The sequence below is a fragment of the Meriones unguiculatus genome, chromosome 17 (genome assembly GCF_030254825.1).
Source record: "Meriones unguiculatus strain TT.TT164.6M chromosome 17, Bangor_MerUng_6.1, whole genome shotgun sequence".
NCBI lineage: Eukaryota > Metazoa > Chordata > Mammalia > Rodentia > Muridae > Meriones > Meriones unguiculatus.
Genome location: NC_083364.1, coordinates 18,193,174 through 18,218,980, shown reverse-complemented (window position 1 = coordinate 18,218,980; position 25,807 = coordinate 18,193,174). Strand labels below are relative to the sequence as shown.

Genomic DNA, 25,807 nt, shown 5'->3' with positions numbered 1-25,807 from the left:
ATTTCTCAGCCAGCTTTTCTTTACCAGCAGACTGCAAAGAAAGACTCAATTATCTTAAAAGGTATTCCTATAAAAATCTTAAAAGAATCACAGATCTAAACTTTTGTATAAAAACAATCATCTATTCTACTTTAAATTCTCAGGATGGGCATCTACTCATTAATAATTTTTATTCCTGATATTAAACCATATCAGAAAACTGAGGGCAAAAATGAGTATAAGAAAATTAGTCTTTGTCTCAGCCCACCTTGAAAGAGTCCCATCAGCCAGCGCTATTAAGGGCTACTGTCCCTGCTCACTAACCTCAAAAAATCCCTAGCTTTACTGCTACAAGTGTACTTTTCTTAACTTCAAATCATTCCCTAAGATTTTCTACATCCAGACCACCAGCAAAAACATCTTATCCTGGCCTTACTGAACAATCTGTTTTTCTAAATTCTTTCTAAAATGACCATTGCTAACAATCTACATCTCTAGGTTCTTTTCAAAGGTGGTAATTGAATCATTAATCTGCTCAAGCAGCAAAGCCAGAAAAGATCAAGCATTATTGTTGCAAGTGCCAGTGATACTGCCCAGGGAGGGGCAGGAAGCCCCCTTAGAGTTTACACAGAACTCGTACATAATGAGGCAACAAGCCAAGCGATGCTCCACAAAGCATGAAGTCCTCCCTCCCCAGGCACACACATCATGGCCGTGCTAACCACGGTGGCGTGGGGACGCAGTCCATGACCTCTAAACCTGTTTTGCTGTTCCTCCTGCATGGCCCAAAAGAGCACATGGCTTTAATTATCCTATGTGTCCTTCTGGTCCTATATGCTCAACCCATCTTGAACTTTGTTTTCCCTGAGATAATGTTTCAATCCCTAGAAGCTGAATATTTACCTCCTGGAGAGGCCAATCTGGATGCCAAGATTTTGGTAAATTTATTGTTTCATCTGCTCATGTGTCTACCAAACCTTCAATTTCAATGTCATTTATTTGCATTGTCAGTTTAGGTCTCTGATTATTTATAGCAGTTTTCCGAACTATTTGTTTTCTGGTCTCTCCTGAATTTTTTGCTTTGTCTACTGAAGTTGTTCTGTCCTTGATGACATGCAGAGCAGTACTGTTTTTAATGACATGCATTAAATCTTTTAATTCTCTGTGGACCACTTTCTCCTATGCTGACAGGGAATGATTGAATAAATTTTTAAAAATGTTTCAACCAAAAATAGATAGAGAGAGATATAAAATAAAAAGAGTCCAGCTTTTCTAAATTGTAAACTCAGAATTCATTTTATCCAGGTGCTTTGGTATTAGTGTGAAATGGCAATTATTACTGAAAGGTGCAAGAGCTTTGTCATTACCAAAGAAAAACGTGATATTATTACATTTTTTTATGCCCTTGTGTGCTTATTTCTTCTGGGTGGGTGTACATGTATGCACAGATGCTGCAGGGTGGGAAGTGACTCTATATTCCACTGTGCACATGTAGAGGTCAGAGGACAGTGTGGAGAAGTTGGTCCCTTATGGATTCTAAGAGCTGAAGTCAGGTTATAAGGCTTGGCTGCAAGCACCTTTAACCAGGCTTGATGGCACAGAAAGTGAATTCTTAAATTTCTCCTTTTCTTGACATTTATGAACAAACAGTTTTGGTGAAATAAAATAGTAATGTCAGATCCATTGTAATGTTTTTACCTTATTAAAATATATCTCACACAATAGATCTACCTGCAATGACAGAAAAATACTGCTTCCCAATTTTCTTCAGCCAGGAGCATCCAAGTCTCAAATTGTTTAAACCACTCAAGAAAGTTCAGAATGCTCTGTAGAGAAATGCTTCTGAGATCTTAAACATATAGAGCATACTGACAAATTTCTAAAGCTTAAAAATTTAAAAATCACAAGAATACCCCTTGTACATCACTTTTCATTTTTTTATTAATTAGTGTTCTATGTTCTATGTGTTCTTATAATTATGCCCTGCTGTGACAATTATAAGGAATGCTAGTAATATGATTAATATTCCATTTGTTAAAGAACTTTTTAAACTAGCTACTACTATAGTCTGGTTCTTTACCAGGTTTTATAACTCCTAGACAACAAATATTTGTATAAGAGCACACTGCAGAAGCATTCTCTGAGGACTGAGGAACTATTCCCAAATAGATAGATAGATAGATAGATAGATAGATAGATAGATAGATAGATATAAAATGTATCATTGAAAATGTACAGGGGGGGCTGGAGAGATGGCTCAGAGGTTAAAAGCACTGGCTGCTCTTCCAGAGGTCCTGAATTCAATCCCAGCAACCACATGGTGGCTGATAGCCATCTATAATGAAACCTGGTGCCCTCTTCTGGAGTACAGGCAGAACACTATATATAATAATAAGTAAATTTTAAAAAGAGAGAGAGAGAGAGAAAGAAAGAAAGAAAGAAAAGCAAAGAAAAGCAAAGAAAAGCAAAGAAAAGAAAAGAAAAGAAAAGAAAAGAAAAGAAAAGAAAAGAAAAGAAAAGAAAGAAAATGTTCAGAGAGGGCATCTGTCTCACCAGAGCAAAGTGAGTGACATATATCTGCCATAACTCATTAGTATTTTTTCCTCTGGGATTAATTGCAGCTACATACTAGGGCAGTGTAAGGGAGCCCAAATAGGATCCTCCTGCACACTTGTCACATTTGTCTAAGCAGGACATGGTGCATGAAGTTTATTAGCATTCGTGTGTAGGTGTGGATGTTCCTGTTCTGGAGAAGTAAAAACAGAGCAGGTTAGTGCATCAGCCTGCCTATCCCATTCTGAAAAAAAAAAAAAAAAAAAAAAAAACAGAGATGATAGAGTGTGCATGAATGAATATAAACAAAGGATGTGGACAGATTCTAACCAGATGTTGTAGTTCCAATTGTACTGGGAGCATAACAGAAAGTGAAGATGAAATTAAAGCACTTTCTATTGCTGGGAATAATCCTACAACATAAGCAGAATCTGAAATGATACATAAGGGTTTATGAATTAACCATAACAGAATTAATCATAATAGATGAATCTAAAACAGCCAGTTCCACCTGTTGGGCTGAAGAAAAGAATTATTAATAGACAAAAAAATGAATATCTGGGCCATGAATCCCTTCTATACCATTAAATTAGCCACCAATAAAATTAGTATCTGCCTGTGGGACGGGAGAAGGGTGAACAATTTTTGTAATCACAAAATTTGTGATTTGTAATTGTGACAATTTGTAATCACAAATTCAGTTTCTATGCAAGAATCCCACATCTTGCCAGCTAGATAATGACTTCCTATTCTTCTGTGGTAATCTACAAATAAGATCTGAAAATCTGTAGACTGTGTAATGCTCTGAAAACACATAGTTAGCTAGGGGCAATACAATGCAGCAAGTATCACAGAGATAACTGATAGGCAGCAACAGGTCATCCCCAGATTTACTAATTGAGCAAGATTAAGCAAAGCAGCTAACATCTTCTGACCCTTGTGGTGTAAATAAATTCAATCCAAAGGTGTGTTGTCTGGTATTCTAAGACCTGTAGAAGACAGTTTTCTAGGTAAAGTAAGTTAGTTCAGCTTCAGTTTAGGATCCACAGGATCCACAAATGCCTGTTTTAGTCTGAGTTCAATAGCTGTAGCTCTTCCCTTGCCTGTCCAGGTTTGTGAGGACTGTTCAATGCCATCTACATTTCTAGTATTTTAAACAGATTGGTTAGTGCATAATCAGGTGTAAAACATTTTTATTTTGCTGAAATTTACTTGAAATACCCAGTGTAGTTCACAAGGCAGAAAAGGAATTGGTTAAGAAATTTCTCTTCCCTGTGTGCCCTAGCTTGCTTAGGTTATAAAGTTAGCTGGTTCATAGGCTCTCATAAGTCCTCACCAGGAAGACTTATTTAAGATTCGATTGATGATCAGGTTCCTTATCCAATACTTTACCATGCTTTTCAGGCAATGGAGCATCTCTAGCTAAATGAAAATATAGCGAGGGAGCTGAGAGAGTTGTCACCTGGACACTAGTCAGTGGTGCTGTTTTTCATTTCTATTTTGCTTGAACAGGGAAAATATTCTTTTTTTTCCCCTTCTTTTACCAATTTTAAAGTTTGATTTTCAGTTTTGATTTATTCAAGAATTCTTTACCTCATGATTAATAACCTCCTCATCTTCCTTAAGTATTTTGTAAACAATCCAAGTTTATAGTCAAGTGGCCCAGAATTGAACAGGAATTTTTCTCCCTAGATCATCTTCCTTGTTTTCTCTTGGACTTTATCCCATACATTTTTATCGGAAGTCCATCATCTGAAAGCAGGCATGTTGACACAAACCTTTAGTTCTAGCACTCTGGAGGTCGGGACCAATCTGCTCTACAAAGTGAGTCCATGACAGCCAGGGCTCTATTACACAGAGAAAACATGTTTCAAAAAACAAAAACAAAACAAAAAAGAGTTCTTCTTCTGGAAACCAGGAACCGTAATCATGAACAACTTGCAAGAATGCCATTAGATGTGATCTTAATAGTGTGCTCTATTCAAAAATGATGCACCCACTCCACACAAGGCAAAGCATTTCCTGGTTTCCAGCCTATGGTTCTCACTCACCTCCTTTGAGGGTCCTCACTCTCTTATCCCATTGCCGATTTCCAACTATTTAGCTCTTGTCACTGCTTGAGACATGGGGACCTGGTAGAATGGAGCCAGTAGAAGAACTGGACTGAACTCTCATGCAATGGCCAACTTTATACAGAGCCCGAGTCAGTTTGTACTCTGAGGATTAAGACATAACATCTGAGCAAAGTTCTCATGAATTCAAGCTGTTACACTGACAAGAACAACCACACATATGGTACAGACATAGAAGAAGGGTTTAAACATTTTTTGTCTGTTTTTTTGAGACAGGGTTTCTCCATGTAGCCTTGGCTGTCCTAGACTGACTTTGTAGACCAGGTTGGCCTTGAACTCATAGAGTGGCTTCTGCCTCCCAGAGTGCTGGAAAAGCAGGCCTGCCTCACCACACCCAGCTCTAGTTTAAACTTTTAGTTAAACAACAGCAATCAATAATTAGTTATCTCACTCTTATCTGTCACATCTGAGAGAAGCATAAAAATACGTACCAAGAGCAAGTATGTGATTGAAAGGAACTGAAATCACAAGACTCTTGTTTTCTTGGAGTGTTCTCACGATCATTCAGAATTCTCATATGACTCCATTCCAGGACTGTGTTCCAATAATACACATAAATTTAATTTTATATATGCATGAAGAAAGCATATTTTAAGTATAGAGTTGTGTGTGTGTGTGTGTTTACAATTTGTTTGCCTGGTGCCCAAGGAACCCAGAAGACTGCATTTGAAATTCTATACCTGCAATTACAGGTAGTTCTGAGCCATCTAATGGGACTGCTAGGAAACACAGTTGGGCATCCAACAGGAGCAGTACCATTTGTTTGATTTCAGATATCCCTGGGTCCCTGCCTGGATGACTGAAATAATGGAATGGGCTAATTGGAAGACAAAGATAGATATAAATGATATAAATGCAGGCTTATTGGGAGCAGACAAAGATAGATATAAATGCAGGCTTATTGGGAGCAGAGTGGGAGGAGGGTGACAGGATGGGGAGAAGAGGAGACACAGAGAGGAGGAGGGTGGGAGAGGAAGGGACTCTGGGAGAGGGGAAGCCCTATCCCTAGGCTGGGGAATTCAGGGTAGAGGGCAGGGTATGCTAGTCATGCCTTACAGCAGGGACCCAGAGATGTCTGAAACCAAACATCCCAGCCTCTCATTGATAATAAATGGATAAGGGGTGAAGTAGTTAATCGTCTTTGGCTACTTCCTCCTGACACTGATGGTGTCAATATTGGGGATGGGAGAGCAAAAAGCTGGAAGGTTGACCAAGTCCAGGAAGAGCAGGCTGTTCAGGTTCTGTGAGACCATCTGTAGCTAGGAAATTGCAAACCCAGCTGGAGCAGTCTGTGAGGTTTCAGCTGGAGCACCTGAGTTCTGAAAGCAGCTCTTGAGGAAACACCTGGCAGAATGCTTGGAGATATATATGTATATACACATATGTACACATACACATATGTACACATATGTACATATTTGAGTTCTATACCCAAATTAACATATATATGTACATATATATGTCCCATACATACATATGTATATATACATATATATGTTACATACATACATATGTCCACATATGTATTATGTATGTGCATGTATAAAGAAGAGAAAATTTTTTCCTTGGGCATGCATTTGAAACTCCATCCTAAACCTCCAAGCCCACATAATTTCCAACCATTCAGATTTTACACATTATACTTGCTTTTAGTACATCTTAGGTCCAACTCATCTCTCCTCATGACTCCAAGTCCTCTCCTGTCAAACTCTGCTCTCCTCCCCTCTGGACTAGGATGTCCCACCCTATTCTCTCCATTGCTCAGCACTGGCTGGTTGTTTAACTGAAAATGCAGAGAACAAATGGTGGCATGTTTACACACACTTGAGACAGTTGATATTTATAAGAAACATCACAATGCAATGTCCGGATTGAAACCAGATAGTGGGGTAGATAAATCGGCATTTGAATAAACACAGGTAAATTGTATACATTCCACAAGAATATTATACCAACATTTCCCCCTTTCAGTCCAATAAAAGGCTCCTTTTCTTTCAATACAATAATTATAAAAGTTATGAAAACTATTAGGTAAGATTTACATGTGCAATGTCCAGTTCACATGCGCTTGGCAACTTAAAATATTAGATTATCTATCCTATCTTGACAAGTTTATAGAGTTCTATACCTAAATTAACTTTCATCCTTATTGGTATTACCCATATGAAAACATTTTCTTAAATTCTAAACAACTTAAGCTTAATTGTGGAACTATGACTATTTGGTCTTCCACCCCACCAGAGGCTTGAGAAGGAATAAAATCAGTTACTGGAGTAAATAGAAAGTACATGTTAGCAGCTTCCAAAAAATAAAAAATTGACAGAGGCAGTTTGCTGCCTAAACAGTCACCCATAACTCTATAACGGAGCATCATCTTCAGCCTTCTAGCTCAGAATATTTGACAGACATGTATGTGAAGCAGGAACTATTTAGGCCTTGTTTACCCTGTCTTGGTAGAGTTTGACAGTTGACTTGTCCTGCATTTAAGCGTTCCCATTTTTGGCAGAATTCTGTCTGTTGTGAAATGAGGGCATTTTCTTTTTGCCCACTTGGCTCATTCACCACATATGATGCCATCTCCATACGGAGGTTCTTTGATGTTCATCATCTTCTTTGAGGTAGGCAGGTGCTGCCAGGAGATAACCTGTCTCACTGTTAAAAAAATCTTTAAGATAATAATATTTTTAAAATGCCATATTCTGCAGGTCTCTGAAGTTTTTTTAAAGACTTACCTATCTTTATATAATCAACCTGTCTACAAAATTGTATCTATCTGTTAAACCTAGGATTAACAGGTAGACTCCTGTGATAAATTAAAAGTGTCTGACATGACTATGAGTTAATTAACAATTAACTTGCATTACCTAATACCCTAAACAGTTTGTAATAGCAGTTTAAAAGTATTGGAAGTAACCTTGAATTTGTATCAATATACTAAAATTTACCAATGTATTATAATTAGACTTATTTTTTCATCAATATACAAAATGCTATACCAGACTTAAAAATCACCTTATTTGAGAATAAAAAAGCCTTAAGTTGAGTAGATTCAATAATCTACCTTTTGTCTTATTATTCCTATAAGCTATCCCTGTATTCCCTTCTTTCTTTTTAAATCTTTTTCTCCTTATCTAAGAAAAATAGAGAAAAGAAAAAGGAAGAGAGCAATCCCTCAATCTAACTTTGTTTTCTCTCTGAATAAGACCATTAATAATTTATAACCATCTGACAATGACAATAAACATTCATAGCCACAGAAAACAACCAAAAACCTACCCAACCCCCTTAAAGGAAATTGGATGTCATTCTCATGAATGATGAAAAACAGCAATTGAAGCAGTTGAGGCAGAACAAGCAGAATGTTGGAACATGCAAAAAGCTGGAACAGATGTGTCAATGTCTCAGCATGCTGGAAGGATGAATTCTGTCAGGTTTGATCCCAGTGTCCAGTCCTTTTGTTCTGCAAACATATAATTTCTCACAAGCATTATACAGTCCTAAAAGTATAAATATATGAGATGTGCAGGATGAGACTAAACTGTAAACCAATTTTATCTATGCCAATTAAAAGAATGGCATATTTGTTGAAGTTCTGGCTAGAGACATTTTTTTATGTCTCAGTCAATTTTAGAGTTGTTCCCACATGAAGGGACCATCAATTTATGTTACCTGTTCTGTTTGGTCTTGATTTCTCTCATGTGTGGCCAAGATCTTCAGGTGGTCTTCCTCTGTCATATCTGTTTTTTATTAGTTTTGATGGAACCCGTAATTTCTCTTCTCCTTTATGAACATACACAAAACCTCTTCCCCAATATAATATATTCCCTGTTCTTCATTTTGAAATTAGGAGCTTTATTTGCTGCTCTAATTCAGCAGTCATTTTCTAAATTCCACTGTGTCTTTGCAGGTGTGCTACTTATATCATTTAAACATTTTAAGATTAATAAGTCATTATCTATTTTGGGGATATTTTATATTTCTCTTCTGTTTTATGACTTTTTTAAAGTTACTGTTGGATATTTTCATAACTCTTTGACCTGTAGGATTTTAAGTTATATCTGTAACATGTTTCATGTCATAATGTCTAAAATATTGAATTCCAATGGCTATACATGCTGAAGCACCATCAGCCCCAATTTTGCAAGGACATCTCAAAAAATTCACCATCTCTAACAAATATATAACCTTAGGATCTTGCTCTCCAGAACTTAAGGCAAAAGCCCACTGGAATTCTGAATATGAACCTATGGCATGGTGCATGTATTTTAGTTCTCCAAACTCTGTAAAATGGAGCACACCAGTCACTGTATGACCTTGTTCCAAGACAACACTAAACAGGATCTGCATTTCTACTTTAGCATATAGACCATCTAGTAATTGAACCATAACAATACATACACAATATCCAATCTGACCAAGTTGGCCTATAACTGAAGATTTTCTAACATCCCAATAGGCTGCCAGTTTTGCAATATCTTCAAGCCACTGTGGACTTCTCTTATCTGCAACTCCGTTTGGGGTTATTGTAAATTTCAGATTGGATTTCTCTGAAGACTCTTGATTCAAAGATTCCCCCAACCTCTGTTCTATGACCTTTAATTTAGCATCTATTTTCTCAGTCTCTTCTTTCTCCAAGTCTGTCTTATCCTGATCTTTCCCAAAGAGAATATACAAAACTGAAATCAGTGAAAAAAATATTTGTATACAAAGAGAAACAAACTCAAATGGTACCCAGAAGCACCGTGTCATTGTGTCTTCCTCCATTTTCAACATAGAAAATTCTTTTTTAATCTCAAAACCTTTTCCTAAGGACTTTACTTTCTTAGGCCCAGCTTCTCTTCTAGACCTTACCAGTTCAGATGCTTGAAGCTTCTCTGTCTCTGGCTCCTGCTTCCAAGGAGAGATATTTTTTTCTGCCTCCTTCACTGGATCCTGACCCTTTCTTCACTCTGGGAAGTTAAAGTCCACAAATGTTTACTCCTAAGACGGGCAAGAACCCCTTCTCAAAGGGATTTCACTCTCTGCCTTGGCTAACAGAGTCTGGCTTTGAGAAGCTTCCTTGTTAAAGAGTCACTTTTTTCCTCTACCTAAAGAAACTGGCTCTTTGGGGTTTGTATATATCAATTTTTGTTTTTCTGCAGCCTGTTGGAGACCTTGCTGCTCTGCAGGGGGTCTGTATAACCAAGAATCTGTGAGCCCCTAGTTTAGGAACTACCTTTGCTTTGTTTTTAAGGAACAGAACTAAAAAACTGCTCTATAGTTTTACTTCCTATGTAAGTTCTTGCCAGATTACGATAAATTCTGCCACACATTGGTACTCCATTTGTTGTTGGATATTAATATTTACTATTATCTTTTAGTTAAACAGCAGTTATTCCTAAACCAGATGTATACCCAAATCACCAGAGACTAGGAATTATTTAATTACCTAAAGCCCACAGTTTCCTGCCATTCAGATTTTATACATTATACTTGCTTTTGGTACATATTAGGTCCAATTCATCTCTCCTCATGACTCCAAGTCCTCTCTTGCCAAACTCTGCTCTCCTTACCTCTGGACTAGGATGTCCCACCTTATTCTCTCCATTATGCAGCACTGGCTGTTTGATTGACAGAGAACAAATGGTGGCATGTTTACATAAACTTGAGAAAGGTGATGCTTAGAATAAACATCACAATGCAATGTCCAAATTGAAACCAGATAGTCGGGTAGAGAAATCATCATTCGAATGAACAAGGGTAAATTGTATACATTCCACAAGAACATTACACCAACAAGAAACTATCTGCCTCTGGCAAAATCACACCTCTGCTAGAGCAGGAGGCAAATAATAATCAGCTGCTGTGAAGCAGTCCCATATCCCCACACCTGGCATTAAAACAAAAACATATTCCTTTATTTCTGCTTCTCAAAGAAACCAAAATTACAAAATTCTAACCCCAGAAGAAATCAATGATGGGAAATATGGTTGTGTTATTTGGGATATTCTGTTGGTGGTGGTTTTTTAGCTTTTGTTGGTTTGTTGGTTGTTTGGATATTTTGAACATGGTCTTTCTACATAGCTATGCCATCCTGGAACTATGTGGCCAAGCAGGCCTCAAACCCAGAACTCAAGCTAACTCTATCTCTTAAGTGCTGGGATTACAGACATGCACCACTACACCCAGCAGTTTTTTAAATGGCCTATCTTTAAATCAGAGAATAAAAGGATTATGTAAGGTTTAAACAGGAACCATCATTCTTTTGATAAACAGAAACATTTATTGGAATACATTACATTAACTACGACTGGTAAATCATTTATGACCTTAGTATTTTGTTACTTTTTTTGCTTTCCTAATTTCATCAGTAACTTTTACCTATGTGTATACACCTGATCCAGGGTGCATGCACCAGTCAGATGACAACTGATGTCTAGTCCTTATTTCCTCTGGGTGACTTCTAGAGATCAAACCCAGGTAGTCAAGTTTTGCAGCAAGTGCTTTCAATGGGTGAGGTGAATGGACTCACTGTGCCTTATTTAGGTTGTAAAAATATTTACATTTTTGTGTGGTGTTGTCAAAGCCCAAAGTGTAGAAATCAGAGAAAATTTTGGTTGAGTAATGAGGGTATTCAAGAGAAATAATGCAGGTTATCTGCTTAGCAGCAACCACCTTTATCCACTGAGACAATTCTCGGCCATTCATTAGTGTTTCTGAAAAAGTATTCAGAACAAGTTTATTCTTTAGAACAAACTAACAGAGCATAACCTATAAAAATGGATGACAGCATAAATAACATTTTCATTTGCAAACAGGTTTTACTACTCAAATTATTCTTGTCCCTCTCTTCTTAAATAATTTGTATACAATTTGAAAACAAGACAATAATTTAATGAAGAAACGGTTTTAATGGATCTTACATGAGCAAAGTATTAAGATTTATGGTGTTTCTGTCCAGTAGGAATTCTTTCCTGTCTTTGAATAGACTGTAACATGCAGAGGCACCATCACATTGATTATATTCAGAGGGGTTTTCTCCAGTATAAGTTCTTTGATGTGCTTGAAGATTACACTGATGTGCCAAAACTTTACTGCCTCAGTTACATTCACAGACTCTTTCCCCAGTATGACATTTTTTGTGATGATGAAGACTAGTGTAATATACAAAGGCTTTTCCACATTGAGTACATTAATACAGTTTCTCTCCAGTATGACTTCTTTCATGTCTATAAAGATTACTGCGATATGCAAAAGCTTTACCACAGTGAGTACATTTATACGGTTTCTCTCCAGTATGAGTTATTTTGTGTTTTTGAAGATATCGGCGAATTGCAAAGGCTTTACCACACTGACTACACTCATACAGTTTCTCAAGAGTATGATGTTTTTCATGATTTTGAAGATAACGACGGCTTGCAAAGGCTTTACCACATTGATTACATGCATAGGGTTTCTCTCCAGTATGAACTCTTTGATGTATTTGAAGATTACACTTTAATTCAAAGGCTTTACCACATTGATTACATCCATAGGGCTTCTCTCCAGTATGATGTTTTTCATGACTTTGAAGACTAGTACGACTCGCAAAGGCTTTACCACACTGATTACACTCATAAGGTTTCTCTCCAGTGTGAGTTCTTTCATGGATTTGAAGAAGACTGCGACGTGTAAAGGCTTTACCACATTGATTACATCCATAAGGTTTCTCTCCAGTGTGAGTTCTTTCATGTATTTCAAGACTACTGCGACGTGCAAAGGCTTTACCACATTGATTACATACATAGAGCTTTTCTCCAGTATGATGTTTTTCATGATTTCGAAGACTACTGCGATTTGCATAGGCATTACCACACTGAGTACACTCATAAAGTTTCTCTCCAGTATGTGTTTTCTCATGTGCTTCAAGATTACTACGATATGCAAAGGCTTTACCACACTGACTACATTCATAGGGTTTCTCTCCTGTATGAATTATTTCATGTATTTGAAGATGACTGCGAGTTGCAAAGGCTTTACCACATTGATTACATTCGTAGGGTTTCTCTCCTGTATGAGTTCTTTTGTGTATATCAAGATTACTGTGACGTGCAAATGCTTTACCACATTCATTGCAGTGATACGGTTTTTCTCCTGTATGAGTTCTTGTATGTATTTGAAGAGAACTCTGACTTGGAAAGGCTTTACCACAGTGATTGCATTCATAGGGTTTTTCTATATTATGATATTTTTCATGTTTTCGAAGACTAAGGAAATTTGTAAAGGCTTTACTGCATTGATTACAAGCATAGGGTTTCTCTTCAGTATGGACTCTTTCATATATTTGAAGAAAACTGTTCTGTGTAAAGGTATTTTGCTTCTTTCCATATTCCTTATGCTCATATGGCTTGTATCCAGAGTGACTGAAATAACAAACAAAAGATTTTCACACTTCATTCACATAACTTAATTTTTTTGTTCCCCATAAACATGAGCTATAGGGATTATGGTTTCTCTACAACTTTCTTCCCTCCCATAAACTGTTCCTCTCATTAAACTTTGAGAAGTTTACTACATGAGTAATGCTAGCTTTATTATGAACTACCTGCAGAAAAAAAAGGTCTTGACATACACTGATCACCTAATCAAGGTGTATGCACTTTATGTTAACTGAATGGTACGAAACTAAATGGACTGACAGTTCTACACCATGGCTCTCTTGGGGCTATGACCTAAACAGTGTCATATGTTAAGATATTGTTTCATAGAGCAATGCCTTGCAAACACTGGTCAGCTACATGAAATTGAAGTACACAGTCTTGTGAGAATTTAATAATCATCAATTATTAAAATAAGATTAAAGTGTGGTGCACTTATTTACACTGTTGTTCTTTTTCTTTTTGTTTCTTTCTTTCTCTCTCTCTGTGTAGCCTTGGCTATCTTGAACCCATTTTTTTTATAGAACAGGGTAGCCTCGAATTCACAGAGATCCACCTGCCTTTGCCTCCCTGAGTGCTCAGATCAAAGGCATGTGCCACCACACCCAGCTTACTGTTGCTCTTCTTTAAAACTTCAGGACACATTAAAATTTCTTCAGTGATGCATTTCTATCAGCAAGCACATGAAATTTACCTTCCATGTCTTCCAGAACTTTGACAATGTTCTTCAATATTGTAGTCTTCCAATTTGTGGCCTAAAATACAGTACCAGAAAATTTACGCAAATTTTAAGTTAGTATGTTTGGTAAACCTGAGAACCATGTCTGACTATTCACCACATTTTTCCATTTTAACAATTGAAGTCACAGAAGTGCACCAGAAACCAAGAAATGCTGGTAGCCTTACTTACAAAATGAAAGAAAACTAACATTCTCACCTATAGCAGTGAGGTTCCAGTAGGTCTCCAGCATCACATCTCTGTAAAGACTCTTCTGGAAAGAATCCAACAAAGCCCACTCTTCATGAGTGAAGTTCACATGCACGTCCTCATAGGTCACTGCATCCTAAAGTAGCCAACACACATACATAATAGAAATGGTGAGACTTACTGCCTTCTAAACATACACTTCATTGAGAATATATTTACATATTTCTGGGCACTCCACACATTTATTCCATATTGCAGATTTCAAATGCAGTCTCAAAGTCATTTTAGAAGGAAACAGAAAAGGGAGATCACCCCTCTCATTTCTGGGCCCATTAAATTTCATATGCCACTGCAAGAAAAATGACAACTAACAGATAATACAGATCGACACTATTGAGTATATAGTAGCAAAATTGTAGCAAAATCCTTAACTTCAAAAAAGAATGGACAAGATGGATATGGTGATGCAAACCTTTAATCCCAGACCTCAGGAGAGACAGGTGAATCTTTGATTTCTACGCCAGCCTAGTCTATTTCCATGACAGTCAGAGTAACATAGTGAGACCCTCTCTCAAAGACAAAAACAAACAAAAGGCTGAAAAGTATTCAGGGACTCACTCAAAATTCCTCCAAAGAGTTAAACATTCAGCTCAATACTAGACTATCAGAAAACTCCAGTGTCCCACTTTAAACTCTAAATGGAATATGATATTCCTACAAAGGAATGCATTTTAATAAGATAGTGACTGACACATCAAAGAGCTCTAAAAAATACTAGCAACTAAATGTTGATCCAAAATCAAAACCAAAAAGTACAGGGAAGATGAGTCAACAGTTAAGATCATGAGCTGCTTTTGCAGAGGGCCTGGATCAATCCTCAACACTCCCGTGGAGGCGCCAAACTGTTCGTAACTCCAGGTCAAGAGCATCCAATGCTTTCCTCTGACTTCAGTGAACAGCAGGCACATGGGTGGTGCACATCCATGTATCTGTATATGTGTCTGTGTGTGTGTGTGTGCGCATACAAAAGGCTCATGCACATTTATTAAAATAAAAAATACAGACAAAAGTGGAGAGAATGTGAACACCTGTAATCCAATGATTCTAAACACTCAGTATTAATGTCATGCATGCCATCCTGGTGAAAAAAAAAAAAAATACCTTCTGCCAAAATTTGAAAGTCAAGATGTGAGTAAAGCTCAGCAATAGAGTAAATACTTGAAATGTAAAACAAACCCAATTCCATCAGCCAAAAATATAAAATTAAAAACACAAGGCTAGAAACAAACTTAATAAGAATAAGCAATTGCTGTTATCTTTTTTTAAGATGTATTTATTTATTATGTATGCAGTGTTTTACCTGCATGTATACCTACACCCCAGAAGAAGGCACCAGATCTCATTACAGATGTTTGTGAGTCACCCATGTAGTTGCTGGGAATTGAACCCAGGACCTTTGGAAGAACAGCCAGTGCTCTTAACCTCTGAGCCATCTCTACAGCCACCTATCTTATGTGTTTTAGGGATGGAAACTACAATGGTGGTGATGGTGTGGCTACATGAAAAGGAAGTGGGCTGCTCAGTCTGAACCACCAGCGAACATACAAAGAAGTATGGTGAGGGTATAAACACTGACAGCACAGTTAAACTCAGGATCCTAAGGACCCAACACAATCCCCTCTACTTTGAAACAGATAATCGAAGATTTGAATAAGGTACAAAGATAAGGGATCAATCAAATGAGATTTATCCTAAATACTGCCATTTTATTTTCAGATTCAATTTTGATCATAAGGTGAAATTTGGTTCAAGTTCCAAAGTTCAGAGGGACCTGGAAATTTTCCACACTGCTGGCCAACTTCCTCCTTATTCTTTTGTTCCCCCAAACATAATGATTGATCCTAACCAGAAAATAACAAATGATTTTGACTGATGCAAACTTGTAACTATCTCTGCACAGATGCTTGTGGGGTTTGTGATTTTTCTGCTTAGTTAGTAAGCTGAACATCTGGGGACACAGTCAGCTCCCAGGTCTGTGCTTAACCGCTGTACCTAACCTGTCAGTTTTTGCTGCCTAATTCAAATAAAGATCTTGCTTTGTGTGGACTCTTGTCCCCTGCTTGAGTGGTTTTGGATATTTAGATCCTAACATCAGATGTCCTCAAATGTTTGTCCAACCCAAAGATCTCAAAAAGAAAGAAATCTCTGGCTAAAGTTAAAACACAACATAGCAAAACTGTACCTCAACATAGAATGGTCCACTTGCATGGTTGAACCTCCACCAAAACTAGAGAGATTAGCAGAAAGGCCAACGATGAGAAGCAAACACAGAACATGTCAAGTCAGTTGTGAGAGAATGTGACAGCACATACTGCCTCTTTTCCTGGCCTAGATGCTACTCCAGGAGTCACAGTGACTCACACAGTGACAGGTTTTCCCGAAGGAAGAACACACAGGCCCACTGGCACTTCTGTCTGTTACTGGCTCTATTGGACAGTAGAAGTAACCGTTTCCCAAGGAAAAACAACAGAACTACCTTCATATCTCCAGCTCTGCCTCACTTCGTAACATACAAACACAGCTCAGCTTCTCTTCATCTTTCATTTCTCCACCACCTACTAACGCACTTCCTGCCGCACCCTGCCACAGTATGTGTAGGTGCTTCCTGGTGTCCCAGACCTTTGGGGACACTGATGCAGGCCGCAATGTTATTGTCTCTACCTTTTCTAACCCAGGCAGCCTCACCTACTCATAAAACCATCTCTAAATGGGGAATTTAGTCTATTTCTTTCATTCTCAATTCTATTTAGATTGATGGATTATAAATTTGGAGAAGAAGGTCAAAAAGATGTTTAGAGAATGTTAGTTTATCTATCCCCCAAGGGAGCCAAAAACCTAACTAACAGCCATTAAAACTTTACTGATTTTGCTGGACAATGGTGCCACATACTTTTAATCCCATACTTGGGTGGTAGAGGCAGGTGGGTCTCTGTGAGTTTGAAGGAAGCCTGGCCAACAGTGTGGCTTTTAAGAAATCCAAGGATACACAGAGAAATACTGCCTCAAAAAACAGAGAGAAAAAGAGAAAGCCCCTGATTAAGAAACGGTCTGGTGAGTGGGAGATATCTCTGACACAGACTATGTTGCCTGCTTTTTGATCATTTAGCTCTGATGGGACTTCCCTACAAGGCCACAGGGAGGAAGACAAACTCAGTCCTCAAGTGAATAGATGAGCTGGAGTGTCTGGGTAGGGGGGCTCCCCTATTATAGGGGAGAGGGTTGTACTGAGAGGAGAGGAGGGAGGGACCTATGACTGAGATATAAATTGAATTAATAAAAAAAAGAGAGAAAGAAACAGTCTGGTGTTGTTTTTAATAACATTTCAATTGTTCAATTTTACCAGTAAAGACTTGAGAGCCAGATGCTGGTATGAAAGCCTGCTAGCAAAAAAAAAAAAAAAAAAAAAAAAAAAAAAAAAAAAAAAGAAAGCCTGCTAGCTCAGAGAATGCACCCACCTACCTTCATACTCAGACAACATTCCAAAAGAAGAAAGCTTCCTTCACAATGCTATCTCAAAAGCCCTCAAACTGAATGTCCCTCCCTCCAACTTCCTGTCCATCTTTCTATCCATGAACCTGACTTCCTTTTACTCTCCAGTTTTTTTTCCTATGTTTACTCCTGGTTGCTTGCTAAACCTCTTGAAATCCTGTTTTTAATATTCAAGCAGAAAGGGCTTGAAATTAAAGGTGTGTGCTAGGCCTGAGCCACACCACAATTAGAAACAGGTTTTTCCAGTAACCAACACAATATCCAGGGTCATGGTGTGATCAAATATCCTGCAACAGCCTGGGTGCAGGCCTAATATTCCAATGAAGATAGGTCAATGTCTCTGACAAGAAACCATTGTATTAACTGGGAGACTCAGCTCAAACCATACTAATGAAGTAATAATTATATACACAGGATTACATAATCAACTAATGCTAAACAAGTACCCCCTCTCTAATACACTTTCTTATTCCAACATAAGACAGAGTGTCAAAACATTAATGACCTTGAAAAAAAAAAGTGTTTTGAAAACAGAGGAGGGATTTGTAAAAAAATTTTAAAAAATTTTGTTTAAATTAAATGAGTCTTTTCCGTCAAATACTATCAAGCTTGTTTTAGAAACAAGGAATTTCAAATCCTTTTGATCTCTCCTACCCAGTAAAACATTTGTTTACTCAAAGATCCACTTCTCTATGGTAGAAATTGAATGACTTGAAGTGCCTCTTCCCCCTCCTCCTTCACTTCCTATGTAGCAATTCTTTCCAGAATACCCAAATAAATAAGGTTGAAGTCAAACCACCAGCCAAAGAACAAAAGATACAGCCACCACCTTCCTTTTAATAAAATCCAAGTGCAGCCTGTTTAGGGCAGAAACACAGCCTCTTGATCAAGAGTTTGACTTGTCCAGACACTACGATTGAGGTGGTGGTCTGTTTCTTGGTCACCCTGAACTTACTTCTAACACGCCAACACACAAAACACCTTAACACCTGCCTCCTGCCACATAGGCTACAGCACATGAGGTGTAATCTTCCTGATCCATCTACTCAACATCATGTATTCCCGGGATGGCAACATGGCTCAGATACTCGGATACATAACAGCACAGTAGACACAGTACACTCACATGTTGCCAATGGAGAAAAACCCTGGAAAGAATCACCATGCTGCTGCTCACTGATGCTCCCATCGCAAGGCCTGCCCAAGGACCCTCTTTGGCAAGGACCACCAAGCTAATAGACCTCACTAGAGTGGCGACTCCCCTCTACTGTGATCAGAGATCAAATGAATCATACAACACCAGCTTCTTCCCATCTCTGCCTTCTATTCCATTAGCACTGAGAAACACTCTACTGGAAATTTGCATTGCAGTTGAACTTGCTGAGAACTTTGTTTCTCCTCTGGTGTAGGGTCTCTAGTGTGCACAGTCCATTTCACCCTCAAGGTCCAGTGCAGCCAACCATTTACTCAGACCTGAAAATTCCTGCAGCCAACCTTAGGTCAAATTCAAAGAGGAACAACAATTCAAGCAAAGGGGGCCACAAATTTGAAAGCAAGGAGGGACATCTAGAGAGCAAAGAGAAGAAAGGCTAACTGAAGTAATTATGATCTCAAAAATATTTTTTAAAACACTGAAACAAGTTTTCTGGCCCTATGTGCTCAAGAGATTAACAATTTATACTGTAGCACACAAAGGATAACTTATACCTTCTTTCTTGGGCTTTATGTGTTCAGCAAGAAAAATAAGAGGTCAGTTAGGCAGAACCACATCAGTTATTCTGCTATGGTAGAACTAGTGGAACTAGAGTAATTCTGTTTCTAAAAGGAAATTCACTTCTTTATTCATATTCTTGTTTGCTCTGGTTTGTGGACCTTAAAAAGTTTTGTTTTTGTTTGTCTGTTTGTTTTTGTTGTTGTTGTTGTTTTGTCTTGTTTTCTTCTGGTTTGGTTTGGTTTTTTGGTCTGGTTTGGTTTGGCTTTTTGAGACAGGGTTTCTCTGGCTGTCCTGGAGCTTGCTCTGTAGATTAGTCTGGCTTCTAACTCACAGAGATCCAACTGCCTAAGCCTCCCAAGTGGTGGGATTAAAGGCACGCTTCACCATGGCCTGGCTAAAAAGCAGTATTTATCAGTAATTTTATCAACAGCCTAAAATTGATTATCTAATTAATCTGATAATCCCAAATGCAGACAAAACTGGAAAATATTCAACTTCATTCCTGCTACCTTCCTTTCTCTATGCTGACCTTGCCAGTAGACAATGGACTCCGATTCTTACAAAGGCCCCTTTGCATTCAATAAGGGGGCTGGAGAGATGGCTCAGAGGTTAAGAGCACTGGCTCCTCTTCCAGAGGTCATGAGTTCAATTCCCAGCAACCACATAGTGACTCACAACCACTTATGATGACATCTGGTGCCCTCTTCTGGCTTACAGGCACACATACAGACAGAACAGTGTATACATAATAAATAAATTAATTTAAAAAAAAACTTCCCAATAAAAGTCTAGGCTCCATTAGAACATTCATTCCCTTGTCTCTCTTTCCTTTTTGCTTACTGTATTTCCAACACTGCACAGGCAGTTTTAGATGTACAAAGCATGTACCTCACTTGAGCATTTTAAACTCCAAAGCCCACCCCCAGTAACATACTTTCTCCAACAAGGCTACACAAATTGCAACAAAGGTGCTTCAGCCCATCAGGTAGCACCACTCTCTAGTGACCAAGCACTGAAATCTTTGAGCCTGTGGGCACCACTCTTATTCACACCACCACAGGCAGTCAGCAGCGTTTCCCAGGTCGACAGCATGTGGAACGCCTAAATCTCCAGTGTATAATTACATAAAGTTAGCAAAATCTGCTAGCCAGAGCTTGTTATTATAACGAGCTTTTAACTTACTAAACTCTCTAAGTGTGTGGTGTGATTTCACATTGTGAAGACACATTCATTCCAGACCAGCTTCACCTGCAGGCTTTCAGGAAAATATTTTTGTGAAGAAAAGTTCTCATGTTGACTCAGGTTGCCTTCATCCCACTGTGTAGGCACACAGCCCTTACTGCCCTTCTGAGTCAACCTTTTCAATTCTTGATTAAAGGATTGTAGCACCACACAATTCTAAAAATACCCATTTGAGTCATGGAGTGGGCTGCCCATTTCAGTGACAGGAAAACAATTTGTGTGTGGAGCATGGTTGCTTTCTTGAAACCAGACTAGAAGGAATAGTTTACTGTGTACACTGTAGAGGGAAACAGGCTAGGCAATCGCTGCATTACAGGTTGTTTAAGTCAGTGAGCTGCAGGGGACACCATTATGTATCTTCTGATGTGGCAGGTGAGTGATCTTCTGTGTACTTTCCCAGCGTGCATTCATCCATACCTTAGAAAGGAAGGCAAACCAAGTTGGTGGGTATACAATCAGGAGATGTTACCTTGGGCAAATGAAATTTCCAACTGGACAATTCTCTCATATGGGTAAGTGCACACCTGCTTGGCTCACTTCAGTCTGGTGAGAGGATGGGGACACAGGCGTTTGGCTGTCACTTGTCTGTCAGCATACAGGAATCAGCAGCTAACATTTTACACGGAGCAGGTCATGCAGTCTCTTATTAATGGCATTGCCTCTTCCAGGAAAAAAAAACTTACTGTTTTAAAACAATATACTTAAGTGTTCTCTAGTTATTTTTATCTCTTTTAAGAGCCAAGTATTCACATCTGGCTTAGTGTGATGGTTTGATTAGGTATGCCCCTATAGAGTCATGATTAGGGAGTGGCATTAGGAGGTGTGGCCTTGTTGGAGTAGGTGTGGCCTTGTTGGAAAAACTGTCACTGTGGAGGTTGATTCTGAGGTCCCTGACATATTCAAGTCTGGCCAGTGAAACAGTCCCCCTCTTCTGGTGCCTGCTGATCAAGACATAGAACTCTCAGATTCTTCTCCAGCACATCTGCTGGACACTGCCATGATTCCTGCATTATAAAGGACTAAGTTTCTGAAACTGTAAGCCAGCCTCAAGTAAATGTTTTCTTTATAAGAGCTGCCACGGTCATGGTGTCTCTTCACAGCAATGGAAACCTTAACTAAGACACTTAGTTCCATTGCTATGAAGAGGCACCATGACCACGGCAGCTCTTACAAAGGAAAGCCTTTGATTGGGGCATGCTTGCAGTCTCAGAGGTTTTTTCTATTGTTATTACAGTGAAGAGCATGGCGACATGTAGACACACACAGTATCTGAGACTTTCACATCTGGACCTGTGTGCAGCAGGAGGAGAGAAAGCCACTGGGCCTGGCTTGGGCCCTTGAAACCTCAAACTGCACCCCAGTGACTCACTTTCCTCTACAAGACCACACTTCCTAATCCCTCTCAAGCAGGGCCACTCCCACCTAAGATTTCAAACATAGGATGGGAGCCATCTTACACAATCCACCACATGCTAGTCCCTGGCCCCACAGCTGGCAACCATATCATAATGCAAAACACAGCCAATCTAACTTCAAAACCTCTCAGTCTATCTGTCTCAACAAAGTTTAAAATCCCAAAGTTCAAAGTCTCTCCGGAGATTCAGGCAACCTCTCAACTGTAAGCTTTGTAAAGTCAAAAGCAAAAAGCAATCCCATATTTCCAACACACAGTGGTACAGGATATACATTACCAGTCCAAAAGAGAGGAAAGGAAGCACAGTGATCAAATATTGGACCAAAGTAAGACCAAAAACCAGCGGGGAAAACTCAAATCTCTGCAGCTCCATGAATGATGTCAAAGTGCTCTTCATCTCCAAGTTGCTGACTACAACTTACTGTTCTGTCTTGTGCTGGCTCCACCTCCGTTGGCAGGTTTCCTTGGCTGGTATCCCAGGGCTCTGACATCTCCAACCTCTTGGGTGTACCCAAGATTCACTTGTCCAGCTTCATGTAAGGGGCTCTCTAAGCCTCCATGCAGGCACACCCCTTGATACAGACCTGTCCTCAGAGGCTCTTCACAGTTGTTCAGATCCCATAACCTCTTGTATCCTTGATTCTAAAACCAGAACAACTTGGCTAAAGCTGCCAAGTTCTGCTACTTGCTGAAGCTAGAACTTCTTCCTGTTCTTTAACTATTTTCATATCAGCTTTCTCTTTCATTACTTAAGCTTTTTTTTTAACTCCTTTTTATAAATTGAACGTTTAGCTGGGTAAGGTCTTGACCTGAGGTCACCATTCCCTTTATTCTATTTAGCACCACACTTTTCTCTGAATTTTTTTTCTTATGGATCCCCTCCCGGACCCCCCACACACAAGAGATGTTTGTCTGTGTAACCTTGGCTGTCCTTTGTAGACCAAGTTGGCCTTAAACTCAAAGTGATCTGCCTGCCACTGCCTCCCAGAGGACTGGGATTACAGGCACATGCCACCAGGCTAGGTTTTGTTTATTTATTTGTTTGTTTATTTATTTATACAGAGTTCTGCCTGTACGCCAGAAGACAGCACAGATCTCTTTACAGATGCTGTGAGCCACCATGTGGTTGCTGAAAATTGAACTCAGGACTTTTGGAGGAATAGACAGTATTCTTAACCTCTGAGCCATCTCTCCAGCCCCAGGCTGGAATTAAAAAAAATAAAACATTTTAATTTTTTAAATTAAAAATTAAAAATCTTTAAATTTTTAATTTCCCTGTGCCCTGGACTTAGCTGAATTACACATCCTTGTGCTCCTTTTCTCTTCAAGGTGTATATTTTGTAGTTTTTTTTCCTTGCTCCTTTTATTGTAAGTCTGCATAAGAATAACCACTAACAGCCACTGTCAGTGCTAGGCTGTATTTAAATCACCCACGCTGACACCACTAATCCAAACCATTCACTTTAGTATCATGAAGATTTTTTTTTTTTTTTGAACAAGGGCCAAAAGCAGCCACATTGTTCATAAAATAACTCAAGAATGGTCTTTAGGCCACTTATATTCTCCTTTGAAAACTCCTGAGCCAGGCCATCCTAATCTACAGTGCTCTCAGCACCACTGTCTTCCATGCTCTTCTAGTATAGACCATTAAGCCTCATTTAAAGTGTTCAAATGCTTTCCTAATGCCAACCCCCAAAGTCCACATTCTGTGAACAAGCAGCATGTATAGTCAGCTTTTTCTGTCTCAGCTAGCTCCCCAATAATGAGGCAGAGATTTATTCAACGAGCTTTAAGCACAATAACTGAGCAGCCTAACCCTCTGCTACACTTGCTACTTCCCAGCCTCACGCCCCAAGTTACTTGACATCTTAAGAGTTCTGGCTCCACTGTGTTCCATGTGTGTCTTCATGGCACTCCATCAAAGGAGAGAAGTTCCTTGATTGTAGAGAGGAAGCCTCAATATTATTTCACTACATATTCTGAGGTATAGATTCAAGAAAACTCCAATGAAAAGTATAACGTTTGCTGGGTAGTGGTGGTACAGGCCTTTAATCCCAGCACTCGGAGGGCAGAGGCAGGGGGATCTCCTTGAATTCAAGGCCAACCTGGTCTACAGAGAAGTTTCCAGGACAAGCAGGGCTACACAGAAAAACTGTCTTAAAAAAAAACAAGTCTAATGATTTATGCTATGAAAAGCAGAAACCTGATGACAAAGAGTCATCTTGAATGAAAACATGACTGACACAAGACTGAATGAACAGCACACACACAGTGACACCATCTGATTTCAAAACTTCATACACCTGCAATAAAGACTGTGCTGTTTGGGAAAGAATAGAGATCAATAGAACATGAGAGAACACTTACAGAGAAAAGCACAATTAATATTGGGTCAATTTTGATACAAGAGGCCAGGAAACCCAGTAAGTCTGGCCTTACTAACACATGGGACACCTTGGTATCTACATGTGGATATGTTAATAACAGCGGAAAAGTAACTTTTATTTGCCTGATCTAATTGTCTTCTTGGAGGCTTTCTGCCTCTATCTACTAACCTAGGCCTAGTCCTTGAAGCTTCTAGCCTTTATACAATCTAATCTAGGCCTAGAGTCTTTTCAGCCTGAGGCTTACTGCTGAATAAGCTCATTCTTTCTAGCTCTTTCTGAATTCTGAGTGGTTCAACTCAGCCGTTCTGGCTCAAACTCCTCTTCAAGCTGACTGATTCAATCTGGCTTTGCTCATCTTCTGACTGAATTGCTCTGCTTGGTCTCAAACTAACCCTAGCAATCTGTTCTGGCTCCTTCTCATCCTCTGGCTTATTCTCTCTTATTCTCCTGTGTCTAGCGTGTTCTCTCTCTCTGTAACCCGTCTCTGTACAACTGTCCCAGCAAAACTGCCTTCTCCCTTTCCCTCTCTGCCTTGCTCTCCTAAGTCCTCTTTTTCCTGTTTCTTCTCGTTGGGTGTCTATCTCTGGCTCATTTTCTCAAATCTTGGATTAGTCACTTGTCAGCCTCTCGGTTAGCTATCACCCCTGCTTCCTTCTACAAACTAATTCACCTTCATCTTTTGGGATTAAAGGGGTGCACCAAGGGCGTGTCTGTATTCAAGCGGAGGGATCGAAGGTGTGTGGCACGTCTGCATTCCAGATAGGTCACACAGACCTAGGTCTTGGGGTGTGATCCCTTGTCACAGCAGCCATGTTTCTTGATTACAACTCCTCTACAACAGACTTCCCACCTGCACAGAATTAACTGCAGACGGATCCTACACCCGCATGTCAAGGATAACGTGCAGAAGACACTAGGGAAACTAGGGCTCTAACCGGCTGCAAATCTGCCTTCCCTGGAGACATAGGCGAGCTTGCGGGATGACCTGCAACTTCCCAGCACCGGCTCCCGCGCCCCATGCTGTGCGCAGGCGCCGCCAGGGAAACCGAGTCACTCAGAGGTCCCGCTTCCGCCTGGGAGGTGCCGGGACCTCCGAGGAACAGAATCACACCAGACCCCTCCTCTCGCCGCCGGTCCCCGCCCCCGGAGAGAACCCACTCGGGCTCCCGCGGCTCCTCCCCGCGTGGGGACGGCGGCCCCGCTCACCATGGCGCGGACTCCGAGCTCGCCCCGCTCTCCTCGGCTCCCGGCAGCGGCTCACACGACCAGGACAGACTTCCCCAGTACCTTAGCCGAGCCGTCAGTCCAGAGGACCGGAAGTACCTCCCCATTTTGACTGGCGGGTCCACCTCGAGCCCCCGATTGGCTAGTGAGGCCTGAGTGACAGGAGTACCCCCCTTAGGGGCAGAGTGCTGCGAAGCGTCACCGCACAGAGGCTCCCAGCCCTTTGGTTCCACCCCAGGCGCGGAACTGTCCAGAGCTGAGGAGTTGGGCATTGCGGTGGAACTTGGGC

The 25,807-nt window shown here is 39.8% G+C and overlaps 1 protein-coding gene across 1 annotated transcript; it reads right to left on the bottom strand.

Moving 5' to 3' along the window:
• Window positions 1-11,534: 11,534 nt before the first annotated feature.
• Window positions 11,535-25,647, bottom strand: LOC110548524 (zinc finger protein 431-like). The gene is made up of 4 exons (XM_021636870.2): window positions 25,501-25,647; window positions 13,998-14,124; window positions 13,755-13,815; window positions 11,535-13,045 (listed from the first exon to the last, which is right to left on the bottom strand). Exons 1-4 carry the CDS (start codon window positions 25,501-25,503, stop codon window positions 11,836-11,838), a joined length of 1,401 nt encoding a protein of 466 aa, XP_021492545.1. The 5' UTR covers window positions 25,504-25,647; the 3' UTR covers window positions 11,535-11,835.
• Window positions 25,648-25,807: the final 160 nt, after the last annotated feature.